The sequence below is a fragment of the Anopheles funestus genome, chromosome 2RL, assembly GCF_943734845.2.
Source record: "Anopheles funestus chromosome 2RL, idAnoFuneDA-416_04, whole genome shotgun sequence".
Lineage (NCBI taxonomy): Eukaryota > Metazoa > Arthropoda > Insecta > Diptera > Culicidae > Anopheles > Anopheles funestus.
In genome coordinates, this window is record NC_064598.1 from 73,786,520 (window position 1) to 73,810,671 (window position 24,152).

The window sequence follows — 24,152 nt, forward strand, 5'->3', positions numbered from 1 at the left end:
AATAGCTTTAATCATGTTACATAGCTAATTTCACATGTTTATAAAATTGTATTTTTATTCTATTTATATTTTTTCTGTTCATAAAAACAAAATAAAAAATAAACGTAGAAATGCGAAATACATCTCGTCCACCAAACAACACCCGTTGAATGTCCAACCCCTAGCTATAAACACCCTTCCCAAACGTCAAACCGATACAGACACATCGAACAAAACACAAAGTTTATAAAGTGAGGGCACAACGAAAGGGAAAAACATTTCGTTCCAATTCGTCCATCGGTGCGCACATGCGTGCGTGTTAGGTGCGTGCGTATGTGTGTTTGTGAACTTACTCTGCCACCTACTGTCAAAGGCGTGCGTGAATTCGTGTGCAGTATTTTCAGTTCGCACGGGGCGTGTGTGTGTATTGAGCTGGTTGTGTGAATTTATGCTTCGCCATCACCGCACAGAAAACGATCCGTGATCGTGCGTTAGTGAACGTGTGTGTGTGTGTGTGTGGCTGTACGTGCGCCAAGTGAGAGACGACCGTAAAAGGGAGAAAAACGCGCGCCCGCGCTAGAAGTAGAAACGGGCAGGAATTAAATTTTCCCGTATATTTTCATCTTTTCCACCGCTCGTTGCCTCATTGGATACGTAAAGAGAACGTGTGAGAGAGATAGCAAGAAAGAAAAGATAGAGAGAGAGAGATATTATAGTGCGAGAGTAAACCGTGGTAGTTGTGCGTGCGCGCCCGTGTGTGCGCAAGGTTTTACTTTTTGATATTATTTTCCCCTGGCCTGTCGTGTCCGGAAAGGGGTGTAGCGACGGTCGGTGTGCGTTACAGCAGTGTGTGTTGTGCTGTATGGTGTTGTGTTTCTTCACGAGCGTTGCGCTGCTACTGCTGCTGCCATCATCATCATCTCTTCGACGCAAGGAGCGCGGTTGATCCGTGTGTTGTGTTGTGCTGTGTTGTACTGCTCTACTCGGAAACTCTCGCTAATATCTCAAAATGGCCACGAGCGACGACGAACATTTCCATTTGTACGAGGTGTTTCAGAATTGTTTCAATAAAATTGCCAACAAGCAGCCGCCTGGTAAGTCCTTAACCTCCTTCTCCTCTTCACCACCTTCATCATCATCATCAACAGCATCATCCTCATCGCACATCATCATCCCCATCTACATAAAGCGTCGATTTCGTGAATACGATGACTGTGAACCGGTGCGCAAGTGTGCGTGCGGTCGTGCGTGCGTGCGAAAGAAAGGTGGTGTAAATACGGAGAACATATTCGAACAGTGTTTCCCTTCTAGGAAACCACATTCATAGTATGCGTGCGTGTTTTTAATGTCCGTTGTTGAGTATCATTTTTTGTGGTGTTTCTCCACTTTATCATTTCGCATCCCATCGCATAAGGGACCACGCTAAACTGAACAGAGGGTGCATTTTTTCTTTCACTCACCCCTGGAGCAAGGGATCGTAAATGTGCGGGAAGTAACGATAGGAAAAACAGCCTTCTTCGATGCGTTTGCGTCTCTTTTCCTCTCGATCGAAATAGTGCGTAAATGTGTGTGTGTGTACGTTAAAGAAAAGCAGCAAATAGGGGTAGGAGTGTACGAATGTGTGTGCGTGTAATGTTACAGTCGATTAGGCTTGACTCTTCTGGCTTTTTTTTGTTGGATGCAAAGAACCAGGAGAGTGGATAAAAGAACATGAACCGTTTTTTGGAAGGAAAATAATAATGCGGAAAAATTATGCTTCGGAAACTTTGTTTTTCATCTTGTGCGTTGTGTTTTTTATTTGACGATTGATACGGATTCGAGATACGGTGAAAGGACCTAAAAGCATTTGTTAGATCGTTCACACTACTGGGGCCCTGTCAAACTGCTGCTGCTGTCGTGGGCGACTTTGTGCTCAGCAATTGGTTGGGGCGCTGTTGCGTTTTGCTGTGTCCGTTGTGTGGAAAAAGCACCCCCCAAAAAAACACACACACGAACCAATGCCAGAGCGAAGGGTCGATTGTGTATGTGTGCATTGTTGTTGTTGTGTTGGAGCTAATTGTGTGTGGTGCAATCGCTACGGTAGATGACGATAGAGTTGAAGAACACAAGAAAAACGGCACACAAGCACCAGTGTGCTGCGACGAGCTAGTATGAAAATTGCCATCCAGACGGTAGGGAATCCAGCATCGCAGTATGGGTGTGCTGCTGTTGATAAAGTGCGTCGCACAATGAGCTGAGCGAGAAAACGTAAATTTCAAGAGATTCATCTCGAAGATGAGCAGGACAGAGAGAAGCAACTGTGTGTTATGATACTAATACTGCCGTTGCTACTGCGGTTGCTACTACCATTACTAGCACTTAACTCTTTGAGGCGCGTTTAAAGGGAATGCAAAACGACAAGTTTTCTTGGCAGATCTTTTTTTAAATATTTAGTAAATATACTGTTATTTACTCTGCGATTAGCTCTGTCAAAGCGAAATTATAAGGAAAATGCTGTTATTCCAATAATAAATTAAGATTAAGAAGACAAATCTCTTGCATAAGCCATAATTTGGCAAATGTTTGTAAAATATTAATGTGTTTTTTTTTTCAAAACAGCACGACCCAAATGAGTTGTCATGCAAGGACCTGTCAAATGCAGGCGAATAATGTACCGGGATAGCCACATCCTGTGAAGGCGTTGGTGATGAAAACTAGAGGAAAAGTAATCTTTCACTCGCGTGACGTTTCCGTATTTCGGTCTTCCTTACACTCCCGTACGGGCACGGTTAGTGGAGCACGCAAATGGCAGCCTACTTTGTTGTGCTCTGGCAAGACGTAAACTTTGTTTCCTAATGAGTTGTCCGTCCTTGTCAATGGGTGGCTGAAATAGAAGGAGATTGGGAAAAAAAACATTGAGCACTGCCCCGTTGGAGTTGAAGTACGCAGTGTCGGTACATTTCCTTTTAGGTACGCATACTGCGGTTTTATATTGCAACGGCCAAGTAACGCCCGTGATGTACTTTGGCCACGAAACCTGTGGGAGAAATGTTCACCACCATCATCACCACCACCACCACCACGTCTGGTAAATACAACCGGGCGGGCGGCTGCAGCATGTCCCATATTTATGTCTTATTCAATGTCGTCGCGTTGTGCATAATGTGGTGTTCCAGCTGAAAGATACTTGCACGGTGAAGTTGGCTGCTGCTTAAATAGTACCCGCAGCTTTTTTTCCACATGCATTCGTTTCGCTCGGTTTCCATGATTCTTCACATCGCAACGGACCGGGCTGGTTGGATATGGTCCCGGGAGTGCATAAAACATGTGAATGGCATTTTACCCCTGCGGTGACTCCTTAGCCAACAGCAGAAGTATACCCGCGAATAAGGCAATCGAAACTGTCAAAAAGTGAGAGTCGAGTCAACCGCAAAACCATGGAAGGAACCAGTAGAAGCTAACGCACCCGATGACGACGTCGACGACACACACAAACATAACATTATGTGCAATGGAAAATGAAAAAAGTATCATAGAATCCGGGACTTTTGGGGAGTATACCCCCCCCCTGCCTAAGATGCAAAAACTGACCAAAGAAAAAAGAAACCAGATCCAGACAATGCTATGCAAACGAGAAAAGCAAGAGAGATTTTCTTCCTAAGCACCAACAGTGTCTCCTCGGCGAAGAAAGGCAGCTCTTCTTCTTTTTATATGTGCGAGAGGAATGAAGATGCCAGCAGGAGAGAGTGAACGCGTATATCTTGAGAAAAAGGCCGCCTTCTTAGCTGCGAGAGTTGGCTGCTTTGACGCTGAACATAGGAAGCAAAAAACATGTACAATGTTTCTTGTGTGTGCTGCGGAAATGCGGAACTGGCAATTGGATGCTATGTTGTCAAACAATAGGACCTATTCTGGGACATTGTTCAGCTCATGTATAAGCATCTACAACGGAGGCAAAGAGTTTTGTATTTAAGCGCTTATGTAGGCCATCATGATCATTGTTATCATTCACAACAAGCGTCAATTGTGAAAAGTTATTTTTTTGTTAGTATTTTTCACTAACATTACTATAACTAACTCTAATCGATATTCGAAATATCTGTAATGCTCGACAAACACACGATACGGAACTGATGGGCCTCTTCGTGCAATGGTACGGCGATTAAACTCTTTACCGCATTATTATAACTACAACATAAATTTTCAAACGTTTAAAAACAGACCATCTAGTTAAAATTTAAGAAAGCAGGGCATGAAAAGGCCCGGTGGCGCATGTGATAAACGGCGCCGGTCCACATGGCAGGACCGGGTTCAAATCCCATCCGGATCATCCCCCGGAGCAAGGACTGACTATCCGGTTACGTGGTAAAAATAAGTCTAGTAAGCCAAAAATGGCCGGCGTGATCTGTAAGGTCGTTAAAAGCCACAAAAAGATGCAAACTGTTACACGATAAATGTAAAACAATTTCGCTACAAAACATTCCGCAAGTGGAGTAAAATGCGTGATCCTGGTCACGGCACCAATGCTAAATTAGCCGATCAAGGATTTTTATTTCTCTTTTTAGTGTATTTAACTGCAACGAAAACCAGTTTGTCTACAATGCTATTTTCTAAAATCATATATTATATTTTAATGTTTGAACTTTGAACGTAACATCGGCACAATGTTACATGTGGAACGGCTACAATGTAGGAAATATGTACAAATTAATAAAGCTACATATAAATTTATGTGTGTGTGTCTGCGCATTTGCTAACACGTTTTCCGGTTGAAACAAATCAACGCCATAGCATGAATCATGTTTGCGATAACAAGAGGAAAAATAATTCAGTCGCGCCTCTAGTCGCCATGTCAATAGAAACAACAAGTTACAGATTATACAACCAGCAGCAACACTGCAGCTTGTGCGTTATAATGTAATGCGCCGTGTTTTATGATAAGTGTTATTTGTTTCGACTGAAAACATACTGCTGCTTTTTTCTTTCTTTCTTTCGCCAATGTGTGTACCTCACGGGACTAATAAAGTGGCAAGTCCGCAATGACACCGAATGCAAATAATTCATCAGCACGCTCTGATCCGGTGTGACGATTATGAGAAAATTGTCCAAGAAATAGAATGAAAACTGTCCCATTTGCCGATGAATCCATTCCTTTGGCCATAAGCAAACGTTTCGAGTTTGGAATATTATTTCGACAGTCTGGAACGCCGCTCGCCGGCAATCCAACAAAAACTTGTTTTGTGTCCCCGGGTACGAGTGGTTTTTGCTAATGGCGTAATTTTGCCGTTTGTTTTTAGCGATCACATTTTATATTTATGGGACAATTATAAATGGTACTTGTCACATACGCACATTCAGCATACGCATACACACGATCGTTGGCCGGATTTTGCAATGCGATCGCCTTCCTTTTTTTGCGTTGCTTTTCGTCCAAAATTTGCGTACACATGAAACATAACTACTCAGGCGCGCGCGAGCGCGTTCCTCTTGCAAAAGCACGGGAGGAACATTGATAGAAGGGTGTAATGTTGGTTTTTTTTTCCTTCATTCAAACATTTCTCGCCGTATATATTATGCTCTAGGACCGTTAATCTTTTTCAAACTCAAAACCTTGCCGTATGGGAATGTGTGCGATTCGCGCTAGGAGGGTCCTGTGGGGCAACGATGTGTGTATTATTTGTATCCCCTCCTCGCGGGGTTGTTTCTTTCGGTTCGGGTTTCTTATCTTGGTGCGTTGTTTTTATTGGACCACGATGGGGTAAGCTCCGGCAGTAATCGAATTACGAAGGAAATTGTGGATTTGCCTCCCGCTCGCTATAGAGGGTCGGAAGCTTGGGCCGACACACAGAGGCCAGAGCAGGCCATGTATCGATGCAAAGAAATAGAAACATCAACCAATCAGCTTGCCTATCTCTCTATCAGTTAGTCGGACCAGACGCTAAAGATAAACGACTGATGGGCTGTGGGGAACTGTGAACGGGCGGACGGGGGAATGTTCGGGGACCATCGGAGCGAAGTGCAACAACATGGTCGGTTTGCTGCAGATTAATGGTTTTTGGTCTGCGTCAGGAACGCAACCATCGGTACCGGGGTGGTGGAGTTGTTCGTCGAGAATGCTGAATGCCGTGTAGGTTTCCGAATGCCCTTTTTTCAAACGGCAACTTTGGCGATTAATCGAGAGGCGCGATTACGTTTGCCGCCTTTTCCAACCCGCCTTTTGTAGGGCATCCGACAACCCCCTCCCCCCCGTGGGGCAGCTCTCAGCTCTTGGCGAGAAACGATTGATAAAAGCCCCATTGCACAAATAAAAGCTCTTGTTGGGGAGAGGTGGTGTTCCCCATCGCGACCCGCGGCTGTTACCATTTGCTACCAACTGGGCACACCGCCGTTGATTTATCGTCGAAGGTCCAGAGATAGTCAGTGGGGCCCAACGCTGTATTGGGACCCGCCCGAAGGAGTCGTGGATCTATGCGATCATCCGAAAAACTTGAAGAAGTGAGCTGCAAGCGAATTCAACGATATTAATTCTGAGACGGGATCTATCCAAAATGATCAAGGAGGTACAAGATATTGGGTGGCATTCTTATCTAAAACAAAATTTAAAAAAATGAGTATAATATTTGCTTTGGACGGTTGATCTCCGTAGTTTGGCATGACTGTAAAGGAATCTTGTTTGGTATGTAGCTTGGTACTTGCTTCATTTGTCTTATGATTCGGGCATAATTCCAGACGTCGGGTGGGACAGTGAATCATTTCTCATTTATTTTGCCATGTGGAAAAAAAGTATTGGAAAGTGTCTTTACTGTTGCGAATTAGCATTAAAGCCTGGGAAGGAGATTAGGCTTAAAAATCATTATTTCCCCTTTCGATGCACATATGCATAAATATTTTTTTCTTCTTCCCACGAGTTTAGTATACCCCGAAGAATGTTTTGCTGGATTTTATGATAAATCCACTGCCAATCTATTTTAAACCCGTCGCCAATCTTGAGAGTGGTTAGCTGAAGTTGTCTTCAAAATTCCATTTTTCCAGTGTATTGAATGATTTTTGAAAGCAGTATATTAAACAAATTACTTGGTTTTGTTTTTTATTTAAGCCCTTTACCTTCATTCTCTTATCATTCCAAAAAGGTAGTGTTATGAAATTGTTTTTCTATTGACCTAGTCGATGACTAAAAAGCGGTTTACCAATAACAAAAACTCAAATACTTAGCTGATCACACTTGCCGCCACCACCACACCATGGGCGCACAAAACGCTTTACTTGTGAGGTAAAAGAATTATCACGCGGCTAATCGATAAGGATGTGTGCGGGAAAAATCGGAACATACAGATAACGATGTGACGGAGAGATCTCCTTCCCTTCGTAGCACCATGGCACATCACCTTAACAACTATTAGGTTAACGACAATAATCAACCGTTTCGATCGATTTTGATTCGATCCGTGTTCGATTCGCGCGGCGTACGGCATCAAAACCTTACGGTCGGGTGCGAGCTCACCCCCGAGTGTGAGGGTGGTAAAGGCATCAGGATAAAAGAAGGGTGACGTGTTCCGTTTGGTGGGGTTCTGGTGGTGTGCGCGTGTTTGCGTGCCGTCCAATGTATTCGACAGTCAGTCGCGCTATCAATTATCACTCACCCTAACTCTTTGCCGTATCCGCGACTGGTGGACAATGGTGCTACTGTCCCGTAAGGGTTGGAAAGAAGCAAAAGGCCGGGTACGGTTATTATCAGTGTCAGAAGGAAACCAACCACCCTAGTATAACTATGCCATACGAAGGATACACTGAATCAGGAGGAGACAATCGCCAAGTACGTTCTCCTTCTGGCTGGTGTTTACGGACAAAAATATAGAAAAAAATCCACCAACGAACCAAACGCGCCGGAGAGTACTAACCTTCGAAGGGTTCAAGTCGAGTGGGTAAGAGGGTGGCAATTATCTTTCAGATTAACGTGAAGGAGAGGGAGACACTCGGCGGGCGGTAAAGAGCCAGGCTATAGTTTCTTTTTCATCCGTAACATTAAGCAAAGTATTCACTCCCCCAACAGTAAATGATGGCGATTATTATAATTGTATCGCGTATCGCTTTTAATTCGATCGATGATAAGAGAGGATCAGCGTGTGAACAGAATGATTTACTTGTCTGGTGTGTTGACTGAGTTGTTATTGTACAGGTAGTAGCAAATAGGTACCTATCACGCTTGCATTCGTTGTTGCGTTAATGGGTTGAGATTTGCGCAAGCCGAATAGGAATTTTTGAAGAATATGGCATCGTTCGACGATGCAGCTTATTGTTCCGTGGTAGAATGTAACAATATTTGCTACATAAAAAGTACATCGATAGACTTTGTAGACTTCGGCATCAAAAAACAAAAGAGTTCCAAGAATTCTAATACTCGTTTATCTCAGTAGTACAACTGTCTAATGGTTGGCAACACGGCCAAGCCGTGCGTTTAGGCGTCTAAATTCTAACGTTATTGTGGACCTCGACTAAGACCACTTGCGCTAAATAAGGCTCGTTTGCTTGCAGTTGCGTTAAGACGTCACTTTTTCGATGAGTCACTTTTACATCCGGTCGGCCGCTTGGTAGTGTCCAATGTGGCTTATTTTTCGATGGTTAAAAATTTTATTAAAAAAACAAGAAACGCTGTTCGATAGACTTGGCAGACTAAGGCATTGAGCAGCAAAAAATAAAAGAGTTCCAAGAACTCTAATGCTCGTTATGCTAAAAACTTGTCGAAAAATAATTTGTGAAATTCATTTTACTTCAGTATTACAACTCTCAAATGGTTGGCAACACGGCCAAGCGGTGCATTAAGGCGTCTGAATACTAATGTTATTCTGAGCCTTAACTAAGACCACTTGCGTTTAAAATAGGCTCGCTTGCTTGCAGTTGCGATCAAACGTCACGTTCGATGAGTCACTTTTACATTGGGTCGGTCACTTGCCGGTGTCCAAAATGGCTTATTCTTCGATGGTTGAAAATAAAAATAATTAGTAAGTAACAATGAAGAAACACTGTTCTATAGACTGTATAGATTTCGACACTGAGCAGCAAAAAGAGTTCCAAGAACTCTATTACTCGTTATGCGAAAAACTTGTCCAAAAATATATTGTGAAGTTCACAGCTACAACTGTCAAATGGTTGGCAACACGGCCAAGCGGTGCATTAAGGCGTCTGAATGCTAAGGTTATTGTGAGCCTGAACTAAGACCACTTGCGTTGAAACAGGCTCGCTGTTGCGATCAAACGTCACGTTCGATGAGTCACTTTTACATCCGGTCGACAGCAGTTGAGGTGTACAAGAGTACAATAGGTCGTCTATTTGTGTCTTTCTCTTTCTTGCAGAAGAGTTTTGCCCCTATTCAGAACTGCACTTCGGTTCATGGCGCAAGTGTTCACCAAGCCGCCTAGAAATGTGACGTTAAAAAGAGTTGATATTGTGGACAACTATTTTAACTATTTATTCTGAGGTCGTCCACTTCCGCTGGAACCGACTCATCCACCAATTCTAACCGCTTACATTTATTTGGTACTCCTCCTAACCATAATTCCTTCACAACGACGATCATTAGAGAGAATGCTCCATTAGAAGGGAGCAGGGAATGTCGGAATGTCGACGTACTTCTTGTTAGTGTAACGGTCCGGAGGGCAAAACTCTCCCTTGTCATCTTGGCCGGTGTCATCGCGATCGTGCACGGTACGCTGAGACTTGGGTGCCGGGAATCGAACCAAAACCATCGAAAACGCGCACCCGAACGCGGTTGTTAATCGTCTTTCTTGGTCTATGGCTGTTTGCTAATGTTTGTTGTTTTAGCCCTCACCTAACACACCCACCGAAGCTTCCCTTTTTTCTGGACCACAAACAAAGCTGTATATTGAAGCTACTGCTGCTGCTGGTGCTGCTCCACCACCAATCCGTTGGCCCACGGGTATGCGTTGTTTAGGTTGCGTGTGCAGCGAATGATCATCATTATAATATTTCTCTCTCCGGTAGTGTAAGAGATTCCACCATTTCCCATCCCTTTCCACTTACTTTTCCACAACCGTTAAGTTGGGAAGCGTTCTTGAGTTTCACTTTCTTCGTTTTCCGCGCGAAGTCGTGCGAAACGGCTGAATGTCGTTGAAATTAGCACCACGCGCAAGCTCCACCGTGTCGGAAAATGGAGCGACAGACGATCAGGGTTGGAATGGCAGAAGTGAATGGATTATTTTTTTTTCTCTTCGTTTTTCAACGATCCGCCAATAATGCGCGACGGTTGGGCTGGCATGGTGAAAGATCCGGCGGGCAAATGCGCTGTCGTTCATGCGTTTAATTATTGATCCAATGGTCTGTTGGATTAGGGAATGCAGGAGGATTACACACTGTAAGAACGTTTCATCGTCTTTCTACTGCTGAATAAAGCAGAAGATATGGATATAGAGAGAAAGAATGAAGGGGGGAATGGTGAGGTGGTTGAGTTGGGGAGTTGAGCATAAAAAAGTAAGATGTTATGATGATCAGATCATCTTCGAGCGCACGAAGGAAAGAGACAGAGAGAGATGATCGTTGTGGGGTGGAAGTCACCCAAGTGAGCTACCATGCAATGCTCCCCTTTTTTTAACCAACCGAACAGCTTCTAGAGTTTGTCTTTGTATCTCCGTACCCCCTTCATCGATCGACCGAAGATCGCCATCGTTTCTCTGTGCTTCGCTTTGTATGAGACCTTTTTCTATTTTTTTTTTTCACTTAATGATGAGCACGCTGGTAGCATCTTTTTAGCTACATCATTTTGAACCGACGGAGGATACAGGATCGGCGGTGTACGAAGGCATTAGACGGGGAGGAGATCAAAAAACATAAATAATGAAATTATGGCTTTTTCTTGGACTGTATTTTTGGAAATCATGCTTCTTTGTTTGTGTCCGCGCTTCGCTCTAGCTGTTGTTGTTTGGTGCGCTATCGTGTGTCTAGCCCCGCGATGATTCCGGCACATTCTGAGTGTTGGGCATTTTTGCGTCCATCTTTATCTCCTCTGGGGATGCGATCGTGTGTAGCCAATAGGGAGACACACATAGAGGGAGACACACATAGAGGGAGACACCATGGTCACGATCGTTGTTCATTCTTTATGCAACTTTTTTGTTTTGTTTTTGCTTTGAGTCTTCACGCTAGCTTAAAAACTGTGTCGCACTTCCTAAGTCATTTGGCTCATTATTTATCGCTGTATGATTCGCTTAACACTCTTGCTTTTTGGCGACATTTAGAGAGACCCCGGCCGAATGTGTATGACGTAGAGATATGATCATTCGGGTAATTTTTAGCTGTTTTTATAAACGAACAGTCCGCAAGCAATAAAACGCCGGACAAATAAAACGAAATATATTTATTTCTTTTGAGTCTTTTTAGGCCCCTGAAGCGGAAGAGATTGACATTTTTCCAACCGAAAAATTCTTCGAATGCAATGAAATGTGTTATCTCATGGGGATACGATCGGCTCCAAACGGCAAACGTTAGCCGCCTTGATGTGTTGGCGCAACGCAACGTCCCATAATCCACTGAGAAAAAAGGGATTAGCCGGATCCGCGGGGTTATGGTGACAGGTTTACGCAAAGTAATGGCACCTCCCGGTTCTAGACGTTGGTCGCTACGTCGACGTTTGCGTCGGGTTTGGAAAATTTATGTGCTGTCCACAATGCTCGCTGGCCAAGGCGAAGATGTGGTTGTTTTAATGGAAAAACAATTTTACCACATAAAGCACTAGTGTCTTAAGACAGTTTGGGGGAAAACAAAGCAGAAATGAAAATCTATTTATTTTCCCCTCTTTTCCTGCAAATAGCTCTAAAGCTGCACAACAAAAAAACAAAGCGAATAATTACGAAATTCCACATCATTAAAGTAGTTGGATTTAAAATCAATTTCACCGGCAAAATGGTTGCGCGACCCGGGTTGATAGTGTTATTTAATTTCCTGACATCCAAATGGCGTGTGAAAAGCAATTGGACGCGTGATGATTATCCCATTTTACTGGTTCGCTTTCCCTCCGTATTTTCCGTTTTCCCTCCTCCGTCTCTTCAAAGACAAGGCATAAAATTGAATTAGACTGGCCTGTGCGCACTTCGGGAGTAACAAATTGCGTTCAACATTTTCCTTTGATTTATGCCCTCGCCGAGTCCCGCCGTTTGGGCGTTGATGTATGCTGTCGTCATTACGATCACGGCCACAACGCGCCAGTACGCTCGTTCGCTCGGAAGGATCCTCTCTAGATCTTCGCTTCTTTGGCGACTGATTCATATTGAAGAGAGAGAAGAAAAAAAACATTGTACACCGAATAAGACAACGCCAAGGGGCGATCATTCGAAAAGTGTGAAAAACTAATGCGTGTGTGTATATGAGCGAAGCGCGAACCGGGCCATCGTTTTAGGGAAAGGAGGAAAATTAGTAATAGTGTAGCAATAATAACAAGCGTTTTTGGTGGTGCTCGCCTTGCCGTGGAGAGACGAGGAGAAGCAAAAAACGGAAGATGATTTTGAATTACTATTTATGATTTTATATCTTCGTTTTTTTCCCTGCTTGGCTGACTTTCTTGCCTGTCTTGCACGGCGGGGTTTAACTTTATGACGGGGCATAATTCTTCGACGTAGTTTGTGAAAGAGACAAGATCCTCTTCGTGTTGCGCTACTAACCGTGCGTGTGTGTGTGTACATTGAAGACTGAATGTAATGTGAGGGAGATATATGTGAGGGATGTTTGCTGGATGTGGACATGGTGTGTAGTAAAAGATGAGGTGCACTCGTCGTCTTGAGGGTTTCGTTTCGCGTTTACGATGAGGAGAGGTCGTGCATTGCTGTGAGAAAAGTGTCCATGAGTGGTGCAGAACGGCAGCAAAGGGACCACGAACACACGGGGGGAGCAGGGAAGGAGGAACGAGAACGATCGTGGAATCTATGCTGTGCCGCTCTTGGCATGATCATAAACATTACATGAAGGCATGTCGGTGGCTTTCGGAATTATTGGTATGGGAAAAGTTGAAGCCGAAAAAAAGCAAAACGAGAGAAAAAATGAGGGAAAAAAGGGGAATGATATGGAAATTGTGCATCAACAAAAAAAAAGTGGAAAGCGCTACATAATGTACAGTTTATGTTTACGTACCTACTATTTCTTTGACGGGAGTTACTGGAGGTTTTAATCCTCATGAAGGGGCATTTCTTTTGCCATCTATTGCCGGATTGAATATGGGTTTTGTTTGCATAAAGTGCATTGTAAGTAGCACTGGCGTTAGCTAGTCTCTATGCAAATAGTTGTTTTATAAAAAGTATTAAAGAAAAAATTTCTATAATTTTGCTGTCAAAAATAATGAAAGCAATAATTTTTCTGCCTCTCTTTATGCCTCAACGTTTCGTTTCTGTCCCGTCTTAGGGTGGGAATTTACAGAGAAAAATATGAGCTTACCATACATCAACGCCATGATGGGAACTCCCGTCACCTTCCAATGTTTTCTTTTTGCCGAGAATATTATTTTTCCTTTACCCTATCCATTTCCTTTAAGAAAGCATTTTTTTGATTAAGTTTTCAATACAACCAACAAAAGGCAAAAACAAACCTCAACAAGAGCGTGGAGAAAAACTCCACAGCATCCACATTGTGAATAATGGTATGTTATCAAAGTACCTCCTCAAGTATTGGGGGAGTTGTACGGCTATACTCGAATAACTTGAGCCCGAATAACCAAGAAAATAGGAAGAATTTATATTTGATTTTTATGTTTTGTGTCATTAGAACTTTCTTTTTCCTCCAGGAAAAGCGAGAACCGTTTTCCTCGCTTCTAGTACCACATATGTGTCGTATGAGGAGAACTTGGATTACCTTTTGGTCCCTTTCATGTCGATGCCCTTCGGTATTTCCTCGTCGCTTAATGGGTGAGAGTTACAGCCGGGTTTTTGTAAGCATTAGCAGTGTGACCAAAAACAACAATTTAACTCATTTTGCCCCGAAGGGGCATTAGCTGTGCAGCAGCAGCGGCACAGCAGGACGTGTGCTGTTGTATGAGATCGTTCCCAAATTGCCAATCGATTGCAGCAAACACACACATAAACGGCGGGGGCATATTAGAAGTAGTTCGTAGGAGCAGGGTACAATTGTTGTTCGATATAACTTTATCGAACCGTCCACATAACGCCACTAATCGCGCGCGCACGGTTGCGAAATTATTTCTTATGTACAAATCAAAGGAATAGATATTTTTGTGGTGTTTCTTTTTTGCACCCGAAGAAGTGGGTCGTGTTCGATTCCGCCATAAACGTTTCCACTGTCTTAATCAGCGGTTGGTGTGTTTGGTGGCTGCCTTATGACCGGGCTTCTCGCGTCCATCAACGATGGTAGATAGCAATCTCGCACGGACTTTGGGAGTTGCACGGTGCTGCCCTCCGTTCCCCAGTGGTCTGTGTGTCCTTGCGAGGTCGGTCGATCGGTGGCTGCTAGTTGTCTGGCCGCGCTGGCTGGCTATCTTGCTGGCTATCGCACTGGAAAAGAAGTAATTTCCCGCTGCGAATTAGCCCGCTTGAGCTTCAAATACCTTCGCTTGGGCAAAGGTAGAAGAGGGACAAAAAAACAACAGCTTAAATCATAACACCGCATTCCGCACCCCTGTTCACCCGTTCGTTCGAGGGGTGGAAGCGGCGAATGTGTGCGGCCGAAGCTGCTCGAAGGCATATTTTCCTTCTTGCCTGTTGTGGACTTTATTAGAAGCTGTGGTTTTTGTTAATTTGTAATTGTCCGCTTTGTTGGGATTTCCCGGGCGGGCGGTGATTTCAGTGTGTGTGTGTGTGCCTCTCCGTTCGGACAGTATTATTAACGCGGCATTGCAAGGCATGGTGACTGAGTAACGAATTTTACCTGTAAAGTTGCCTGAGGAGGTTTTTTTTTGGTTGTTCCTGTGGTGCTCAGCAGCAACGCAGCATAACATGCAGCACTGATCACCCACACAACAGCAGGTCATACAACGCTGACGCCTACATCGGGGCGCATTTTGGTGGTGGTGTGTGTATGTGGAAGAAGGACCGGAGGATGCAGAAGAAGGGCCAATGTTGATGAAGGTCGAGCATGATGCGAACAGAATTCCACCACGTCTCCGGTCTCTTGCAGTTTTATCTTCTCCGACGGCTTATAACGTTTGACGTGACGTGACTGACTTGGCCCGGTTCGGATGAGGAGAGTGGCCTTGCAGATTTGTCTAACTGTTCTATAGCTTTCCTGTGGAATGGGTGCTAGGCGCTTGCTTGCTTGAACGTTGTGCCCGGCGGGGAAAAAGGAGTTGTTTAGACAGGCTTGATGATACATTAAACGGAAAGTGTTACGGTCCTGGATGGGGATTTTTTTTTGTAGGTTTGTGCAGTTGCAGACGCTTAGATATGATCTCACGAAGGTTTGCAGTAGCAAATAGTGAGGCACAATTTTGCACGCGAGTATTTGGAAGCAATCGATTAGCTGTAAATGTATCTTTTAGCGAACCATCAATTGAGCTATTATAGTGCCGGCAATGTGATTGAAGATGAGATTTTGACAGCAGATAGCGCAGACATTCTGAGTACTGAGCAGAGATCTCGAGTGTTGTACATTTTAACAAAGGGAAAATGATAATCTTTTGCCCTAAAAGTTAAAACTCCAATCTCTGGTTTGATGTTGGAATTTGATAGATTGAACCAAAATCGCTCACCAAAGGTATTTCTCCTGGTGGAGTGTTCCACGCTCTTCCGATGCAGTTGAAGTCAACGTTTTGCTTTCTGCATCATAATTAGCTTGCTTATGAATAAATTACTGATGTGCACTAATTTCTGCGTTTCGGTGTCGGTCCTTCGAGGCACCAGAAGCGAGATCGATTCCGCACCCGAATAATGGTAATTGAGTCGCAATGCCGGCTGTTTGCGCGAACCCGCCCAACTGTCGAATGCAATGCTATAACGTACGCCGATGGGTGTGCTGGCGGGAAAAGTTGAAATGCATCCATAATTTTAAACACGGGAGAAAATTCTCCTCTAGAGCCGATTGTGTTGTGCGGCTAAACCGAACCCAGCGAGAAATGGTGGTGGAATACGTTTAGTGTTTTGGCTAAAACAGCAAAATCAGCATGCTCCAGAAGCTCCGGAGTTCGTTCGCAATTTAAATAGCTTTTGCTCGCTTGCTTGTGGCACAATTTATCGTAGTTCGTACTCACTCCTTTCACCGAATGGGGAGGATTCTGTAGAGCGATAGAGAGTTTTAAGCTTTTCCGCGTGCAATATTTAGCCCCCCGATGCTAGTTGGGGAAGGAGTGTGCTTGGCGTTCAATTGGACTACCACCACCACTAACATCCTCATCATCATCGCCATCGATGCGATCGTTCGAATCAACGGAAACGGTAAATGAACGGCGAATCAGCTCGAATTCGGTTCCATTCTGCACCAGGAGTGCGTGGTTCCATCCTTTGGAAGAATTCCAAATCGGGCGAAGTCAGTCAGTCAGTCAGTTGGGCAGATTGGGCAGAACGTATCTTTCGCTTGCGCGTCCGGAGCTCTCCTTGCGTCATCGCGACCACCGGAGCCAAAATCACGCTGCGAACGACAGATCCCACAACGGAACCTTTCCCGCCTGTGGGAAACAGCTGCTATTATTTGTGTGCGCTCCACATGTGTTCTCTTCCCGGTTGTTGCATCAAGAACGCATTTTATGCTGTGCGGCAAACGAAAATAAAAAAGGATTCAACCCGCCACTCCCGCCCGTCCTGCTTTTAGGGGGTGGTTTGCTGATGGGGCTCTGTTTATCTTTCGCCGTATTCGTACGCGAGTTTGGTGCTGCATTTCGCGATGTGTGGGTGCGCGCGTTTGAGGTCATTTGCATCGAACCTGTGTGCGGTGTGTTGACTCGCCCGGGACGGTTTCATGGTTCACGGGCATGGCAGGAAGATTCTCTTGCGCGTTCTCCATACGGTGATGATAATTAACTTTGTTGTCACGAATTAGTCCCTCAAGTATGTCTGCATACACTCCGGTCCGGTGCTGTGTACGCGCCCTGCCCTGGGATGCATCGACACCGCCACATTTGGGTCGCTGTGTTCGTTGGCTCTTCTTCAGGTTTCGTTTTTGATTGTTTTTCGAATGGGGCCAGGTTGTGGATTATTATTTGCATGTTTTGGCGTAGCCCAGGGGGGTAAAGCAGCAGCAACCCGTACCATAAACAATTCATTGCGAAGGAATACGCTACCGCAATAAGCTAGACATTGTAATAAGGTGGAAATTAGTTTTCACTGGAACGTGAAAATTATTACTATGTTGTCTATTTTCGCTGCCTGTCTGGAAGTAAACTATTATGACGTTAAGTTTGTATTGTAATGGAAGTTGAACATACAATAAAATCTGAATTAGTAACAAATTTATTATAAATGTCAGGTACAAGCAGACTACGGCATTGGTATAGATATGAAGAAGTGAAAGTAGAAGATAATGAGAGTTCGGAAGAGTTAATTAAGACAATTTGAAAAAATGGAAGGAAAGCAAGATGAGTAAATTCGATAATTTAGTATATTTTTTGAATTTATAGTTGTATAAATAAGTCTAGTACATTATTTATGACAGGCATGATTTTTCCAATAAAAAAAAGAAGAAAACATAAAGAAGATTGGTAAAATCAATTATTTAGAATGTTTATGGATTTGTAAATTTTTTATAGCAAAGTCTTTTTTATGGTAGCAAAGTAGTAGCGGTATCTTTGACGGTCTTTCATCTGGCAGAACCAGTACCAAATCTCACCCTAATCTTTCCTTCTTAGAAAGGACTAACCAAGCATTTAAGTAAACAACTGGTTCCATTTTGTATGCTAAATTGATGCCATAATTTTTAAAATCTTATGGCATTTTTTTGTTTTACGATGTCATCCTCGATAAGAGCAAATATCTCGTACCGACAATATTATATTACATCAGGATTCGATAATTGCTAATTCTACGTTGTTCGCTATAATAGTATAATCCGAGAACTATCTGTATTAATTTTTAACAAACAAATTAACAAAGAACTATATAGTAATTAGCAGATATAACTATATAGTTGTTAAGTTGTATAGAAGAAGAAGAAGAAGAAGAAGAAGAACTATTTATTTAAAAAATAGTGATAATGTAAATTTAATTTTCTTTATCCTCTTCGCTCATTAAGTCTCTTCAAAACGTGGCATTTCATAGATTTATTACCTTTTTTATTTTGTTTTGTTTTGTTATTACCCAACCGTTGCCAAAACTAACTTAAAAAGAAGTACGTACTTCACCTAGTTTCATCCGCTGTGCAATCATACGACGTTCCGGAAATGTAAAATGTGCATCAGTTGCCATATAATCAGTTGGTGGCCGAGGATATGCCACTTAAAGGTAAAGTTCGAAAAGAAAACCCCCTACGTATTGCGAAAAGGATTCGAACGTGAATTACGCAGTAATTATCTGTCTGTCGCTCGATTCCGGTTTACTGTTCCTCATCTCATCTCCTGTTCCTACTATTGTACTGGTTTTGCTCGTTGCGTATAGTAGCATTTATCATGATAAATGGAGGACAGTGATGCATTGGTTCAAGTTGAAAAAGGGATGCAATAAACGGATGCTACAATAAAAAAAAACAACAAGCTTCCTCTTGAAAGCTGCCCTTTTGCTCCCAATTCTATTTCCCTTCATACAACGGTGTTGTTAACAACAACAAACAGTTCCTTTTTCTTTTGTACTGAGTGTGGTTTTGTTTTCGTTGGTGCATAATTATTACCCGTTATTCTGCGCTATTCATCTTAACGTGTGTGCACTTTCGCGAAAATATCTCTCGAAAGAATTACAATAAAGAAAGAAACAGTAAAGTGGCGGAAATCGGATGCACTTCCCAGGACGGTTAACGGTTGTTGTTTTTTCTGGTTGGAGGTAGTTTTAGTACCATCTCTGTGTGTAGTGATCTTTTTTTTCCGTGATCACAGGATAAGTGAGTTGATGTTGTGACGTTACGTTGTTGCGTTTAATTTAGCAAACGCTTCCAATTTTCCATCAGCAATTTGTCTGGCGCACGCTGGAAGATTGCATTTGGATGTACCGGGTTTCGTCCATATTTTCGATCACATTCGAATGGAAACCCACACCAAGGGAAGGCCGTGTATGTACACACACTGTATCTTTTGCACTCCAATCGGTTCCGGATCGGTGCACACGCTCGTCCTACTCACAGGGTGTATGTGGCCTCTGTGTGTATGTGGGACTTTTTCATGCACCCTCATTTGCTCTGCCTCTTTCTCTGGTGTCGTTCGCTTGGTGCACTTATTTTCCAACCCTGTCCTGAACGGAAAAGAAGGGAGTCGTCGTCCTTTTGCGTGAACCTGCTTTCCGGTGCCCGCGCAACGGTAAAGTTGGCTTTCCAGGCACTGCAGCAAGTTTTCGGGGTCGTCATGTATGGACCCCTATCCGGTAGGATGTAGGTTACGTTCGCGAGCCAACAACATTGCACGACCGTTGGTCGTTAAATCGTTCGCTCGTTTCACTGCGAGTGGAAGAGTGAGTTCGAAGAAACTGTGCTGCCCTTTGCGTTGAATTTTTATGTTCCCTAGGAAACGTTGGGTGTCCCTTTTCCACAACCGGATGACGGTACGGGCTGGATGATTGGGATGTGGTGTACCATCTCCCAACGTTTAAGGGTGCGAATGATTGTGTGTGAGTGTGGTTTACCGCACATGAAGTTTCTGTTTTCATTCCATATTGCCAGTGTGTGTGTGTGTTGGTGATGTCCTGACGGTGCGTTTTGGGTCCAAACCCGGTGGATGATGCAGTATGTATGGCATTTCGTATGTTCCTTTGGAAGGAAAAGGAAGTGCAAGGATGACGATGGGTCGGGAGGACTACGTATGTATTTGTGTGCTTGAATAGCATCGTCTGTTACTGACGATTCGTGCTGTCCTGATGCTTTCGCCTACACCAACGGCAGTGAACGGTTCTTCTGGCCTCACAGTCGACAACCACTGCAGTCTCCAGAATGTAGGATGCTTATCCCCGCAACAATAAACAGTCCGCGGGGATAAAGCCGCCGAGTTTTGGAACTGGCCGGGCAGAGAGAACCTACCGAATACAGAAAACTCCCGGCATATTAAAAGCTTCTGCAGAGTTAGTCACTCGGAATGGAAAAAAGAACGGGGTTTCCTTTATTTCTTTTATTTTACCTTATTCTAGCATTCGATCCTTGCCCTCTGTTGTCCTGGCCGACTGAACCACCATGCATATTTGTGTATGTGTCGGTGTGTGTATGTATTTGAATTCGTGTTCTCAACCTCTAGTAGTGGTGACGATAGTGCCCTTTTTTCCCGATGTGTGCACTGGTTCCACAATTTTCGTTTCATTAATTTTTAACTTTTGTTATTGCACCACAAACCCCTCCCGGACCCCCGTTCGTCGTCTGCCGCGCACTCTTGGTTGCGTGGTGTGGAGATCTTTGGTTTTGAGAGTTCTTCAAATTTTGTGAGCGCGCGTATGGATGACGGGTCACGACTGGAAATGCGCAACGGTTAGTTTCGTTTTTCGTCTTTTTTTGTAGGGGGATGAAAGTCCTCGTTTTGATTCGTGCCGCATTGATTCGTCGTCCCCATCACTGTTTGTGTAGCACTATTTCTTGCACCAGCAGTAGTGATCGTTTCTGTTTGGAAATCGACGATGATTGTTTTTTCGGATATCATATTTTTATCGTTTTTTTTTCATAACTGCCCACACTGGTTCCATTTTGTTTCAGCATCAAGCTGCACAAACGGCACGAATCAGAAAAAACCAAAAAAAACCCCATTGCATCCAATATATTTGCCTTGGACAGTAAATGCCGGGGCTCTAGCGTGGTGTGCTTATTTCGTTTCCTGGAAGATCGGAAGTATCGTACAACGTTAAAAATTCGATTATAATGTACGGGGCAGGAGGGTGGTCAACCCCTTATTTGATTACATTTCGGGGTTGCTGCACTTCCGGTTTCCTAAATTCATGACTAATTTAATTTTCGATTTCAACCTTCCATTCACGCAATAGGCGGGGGAAGACACGCAAAATGGAGAAACAAAAAAACTCATCGGTTGAAATCTTGCCCTATGAACTGGATGAGAGTCAGAACTAACCCGACCGGGGGCGTGGGTCACAGGTTGAAAAAGCTCATTTAAAAACAACATGACATGAGATGCACCGGTTCATAGGTAATAGTGTTCACGCAACGTTTCTAACCGCAACATAAATTCGCGGTATGACGGCCAGGGAAATTCCCTTCCCTTTATTAACCACCCCAAAATAAGGGTTCATATCATATCGACCAGTGTTTATGGACCGTGAGGCTTTTCTCGAACCACACAAACAATTATGTAGTGGGTTTGCAACTTCAACCGGCTCCCCTTCCCGACTCCACTCCACCAAAAAAAAAAGGTGGCTAATATTGGTGTTGTCGCTTTCGAACAAACCAGGCGGTAGCTAATAAAACTGATCAGCTAAAGCCAAAATAAAAAGAGAGAAAAATGGGGAAAAAACAGCAAAGTAAATGAACCATTGCCCATACACGTCAATCACAAGATAATGGAGGTTTGTTCTTATTTTTCTATTATCATCGTTTGGCAGTACGTCGTCGGGTACGCGGTGCAACGGGTTGGGTGGTGCGTTAATTGAGGGGTTTGTCCACCGGGTGATATGGGGTGTGTGTGTGGGCACTCGGTTCTTTCTATTTTATTGCAAACCCAAACCATGCGGGACTGACGCGGAGGTGACGCACACAACACCGCACAGGAACATATGTCGCTCGCGGAAATTGACTGTTACGAAAAGAATCGAACGCGGGATGATGATAAGCGACCTTCGCTTTTCTTGTTTGTTGTACGTTTTGTGCGGAAGCAACCGGTGGTGGGAGTGATTGGAGGTGTGCGGCATTGGTTTATGATTCCAATAATCAAATCACCCAACTCTCCTTCCGTCCCCTCCCGGTCGTCCGACCGATGTCACCCTGTAATATGTGGAAAGACATTGTCCTGGTGCCAAGTGGTGGTGATCCACATACGGTTGATAATTTGTAGAAGCAAATGTTTTGGCAAGAAAACTGTCGTATATTGACTGTTTCGATCCGTTATCAAATCGTCACGTTGTGCGTGGTGCAAAAATTTTTTTTACCAAAAAAAAAGAAACAACATATAAAAATGTGCTTAATACTACGTTTTTGAAGCTCCATATGTTTTGTGGTTTAGAGGAGTTTTTTTCTAATTCTTATGATTGAAATTATTGTCGGTCATTGGACGAGTTTGAGCTAAGCTACAGTATCGTTTTAAAGCGCGATAACATGCTACCATTTTGCAATCGTCATTGATATAAATGGTATGGTTCATCATTTCAACCCTATCTAGTGTTTCACCCCGCCCTTTTCATCCGCTTGGCCATCTGTTATCAATGGGTCACGATGAGCCTCTTTTCCGGTCGATCGATAACAATCTGCATTCGTTCGTTGCCTTTTTTTTGCATTCGTTCCGTCAGATGGGTGTGCAGTTCGATTATTTTCATACAGCGACCATTCACGCCTTGGGGCGATTTAATTTGTGCAGAAAACTTTATGCAGCTTGCTTATGGTTATGTAATCAGTGATTAATTCCGTCCCTTGTTTCATAGTTAGTAGCGTGCCGCGACTGGTAGGCGGGTTGTTTCGCAGGGCAGCAAGGAAGAAACAAGCTCAACATGTGGTGCTGCTTTCTAGTAAAATGAAATTGTATCACCACTACCATCTTGTGGATATGATGGAGCAGTAAGGAATGTAAATAATAGAATGCAAAGAGTCCACTTTAAGGAATCGTGCACGCAAATGTGAAATACGCGACCATTGATATGGAAACACCCAATACGTTAGCGAATCACCCAAAATTAGATATGGAATGTCAGATTCGCACGATTGTTGTTGTTGTGTTCGTGTGATCCTTTGTTCGTTACCCTGTTAATCTTAAAAATTTTCAGCTCCAATTTGATGAAAATTAAGCTATTTTTGATCTATTATTGTTAATAATAATTTGTAGCCCCTATTTTTGAAAATTGGTTTAAAATTTCGTTAAAAGAAAATATTTTATATCTCAACTCTTCAATCCTCCCATATGTATGCAGCCTGCTCATTTGACATTCCATATCAATGGCACGCGATTCTATAACAATTTTGGGTGATTCGCTTTTGGAGAATTAGGAGAAAAGATCTTTAGAAGTTGTGGAAGTTATCAGGGATATCCTGACATAGTAATGGTGAACTGAAACAGATTCTGTAATGTTTATAGCTCATGTAATTCAATCTCCACACGATTAAATGTGTACAAAAATTACCATGATGACGAATTCCCGGTACACGCTGCCTGGTTCTGTTTTTGCCTTCTATGGAATTACACCGAGCTGTGGTGCAACAGTGTGTGGTGCTTGGCAACTTAGTAACCGGTACGACGATCGCAACATCAAGAGATCCACGCGATCAGGGAAAACCGAAACCACGAAATGCGGGTCCAGTGTAGTGTGGAATACACACTCACAAGTCTCATTACCAGCGACCTCGTTTCAATGTACAAACGATGCACCATGGGGTGGGGAAGAGATCCTCCCCACAAGGAGAAGGACATCAGGTGGAAGTGCAACGTGATGCACATGCTTCTTTGGAAGTGCACCGCTACCATACGACAGATGTTTTAGCCGTGCGCGCCGAGAAAGTTCACATGCAATTTTAAAACCAAAAAAAAAAAAAACGGAACATGTTTTGCCTTTGCCGAAGTGTGTTTAACTTTGGGCACATAAAATCTTCGCACTGTGTGAGTAGAAGATGTGGTTGTGGTGTGAATCGTGAGCTCCTACAGGTTGCTTACTGTAGGATGCATCTCTTTTCTTATGTTATTTAAAAATAAGTTCGGCTACCTTAAATCCAAGCGCCCAAATAGGGACTTAAATGCCGCGAAACTAATACTAACTCTCGGAAAATAGGGGAAGCTCACAATAAAGAAAGCCAAAATTGAAAATTCCACCAGTTTGTGTACACCGGATATGGAAGGAAGGAAGTGATCGGACAGTTATTCTAATTGTTTGCATGTACATTAACGCATTCTCCCGGCGGGATGTCGACCCCCGTAATGAGTCGAGCCGCCTAAAGCAAACTGCTGGTTGCTGTGCTTGGTTGACGGAAATTCCACCATCTCCTCCTGC

At 43.5% G+C, this 24,152-nt stretch overlaps 1 protein-coding gene across 7 annotated transcripts in view; it reads left to right on the top strand.

Annotated features, from left to right (window-relative positions):
• The first annotated feature begins 151 nt into the window (after positions 1–151).
• LOC125766592 (protein daughterless) overlaps positions 152–24,152 on the top strand; it is a 61,643-nt gene continuing 37,642 nt past the window's right edge. For 3 of the 7 annotated variants that reach the window (XM_049432756.1, XM_049432758.1, XM_049432757.1), the window contains exon 1: positions 153–1,073. In XM_049432756.1, coding sequence (XP_049288713.1) covers positions 989–1,073 — 85 coding nt within the window. In that variant the 5' untranslated portion in view covers positions 153–988. Of the gene's footprint in view, positions 1,074–24,152 lie in introns of all 7 variants that reach the window. The other 4 variants (XM_049432760.1, XM_049432761.1, XM_049432755.1 and 1 more) reach the window with 2 other exon arrangements.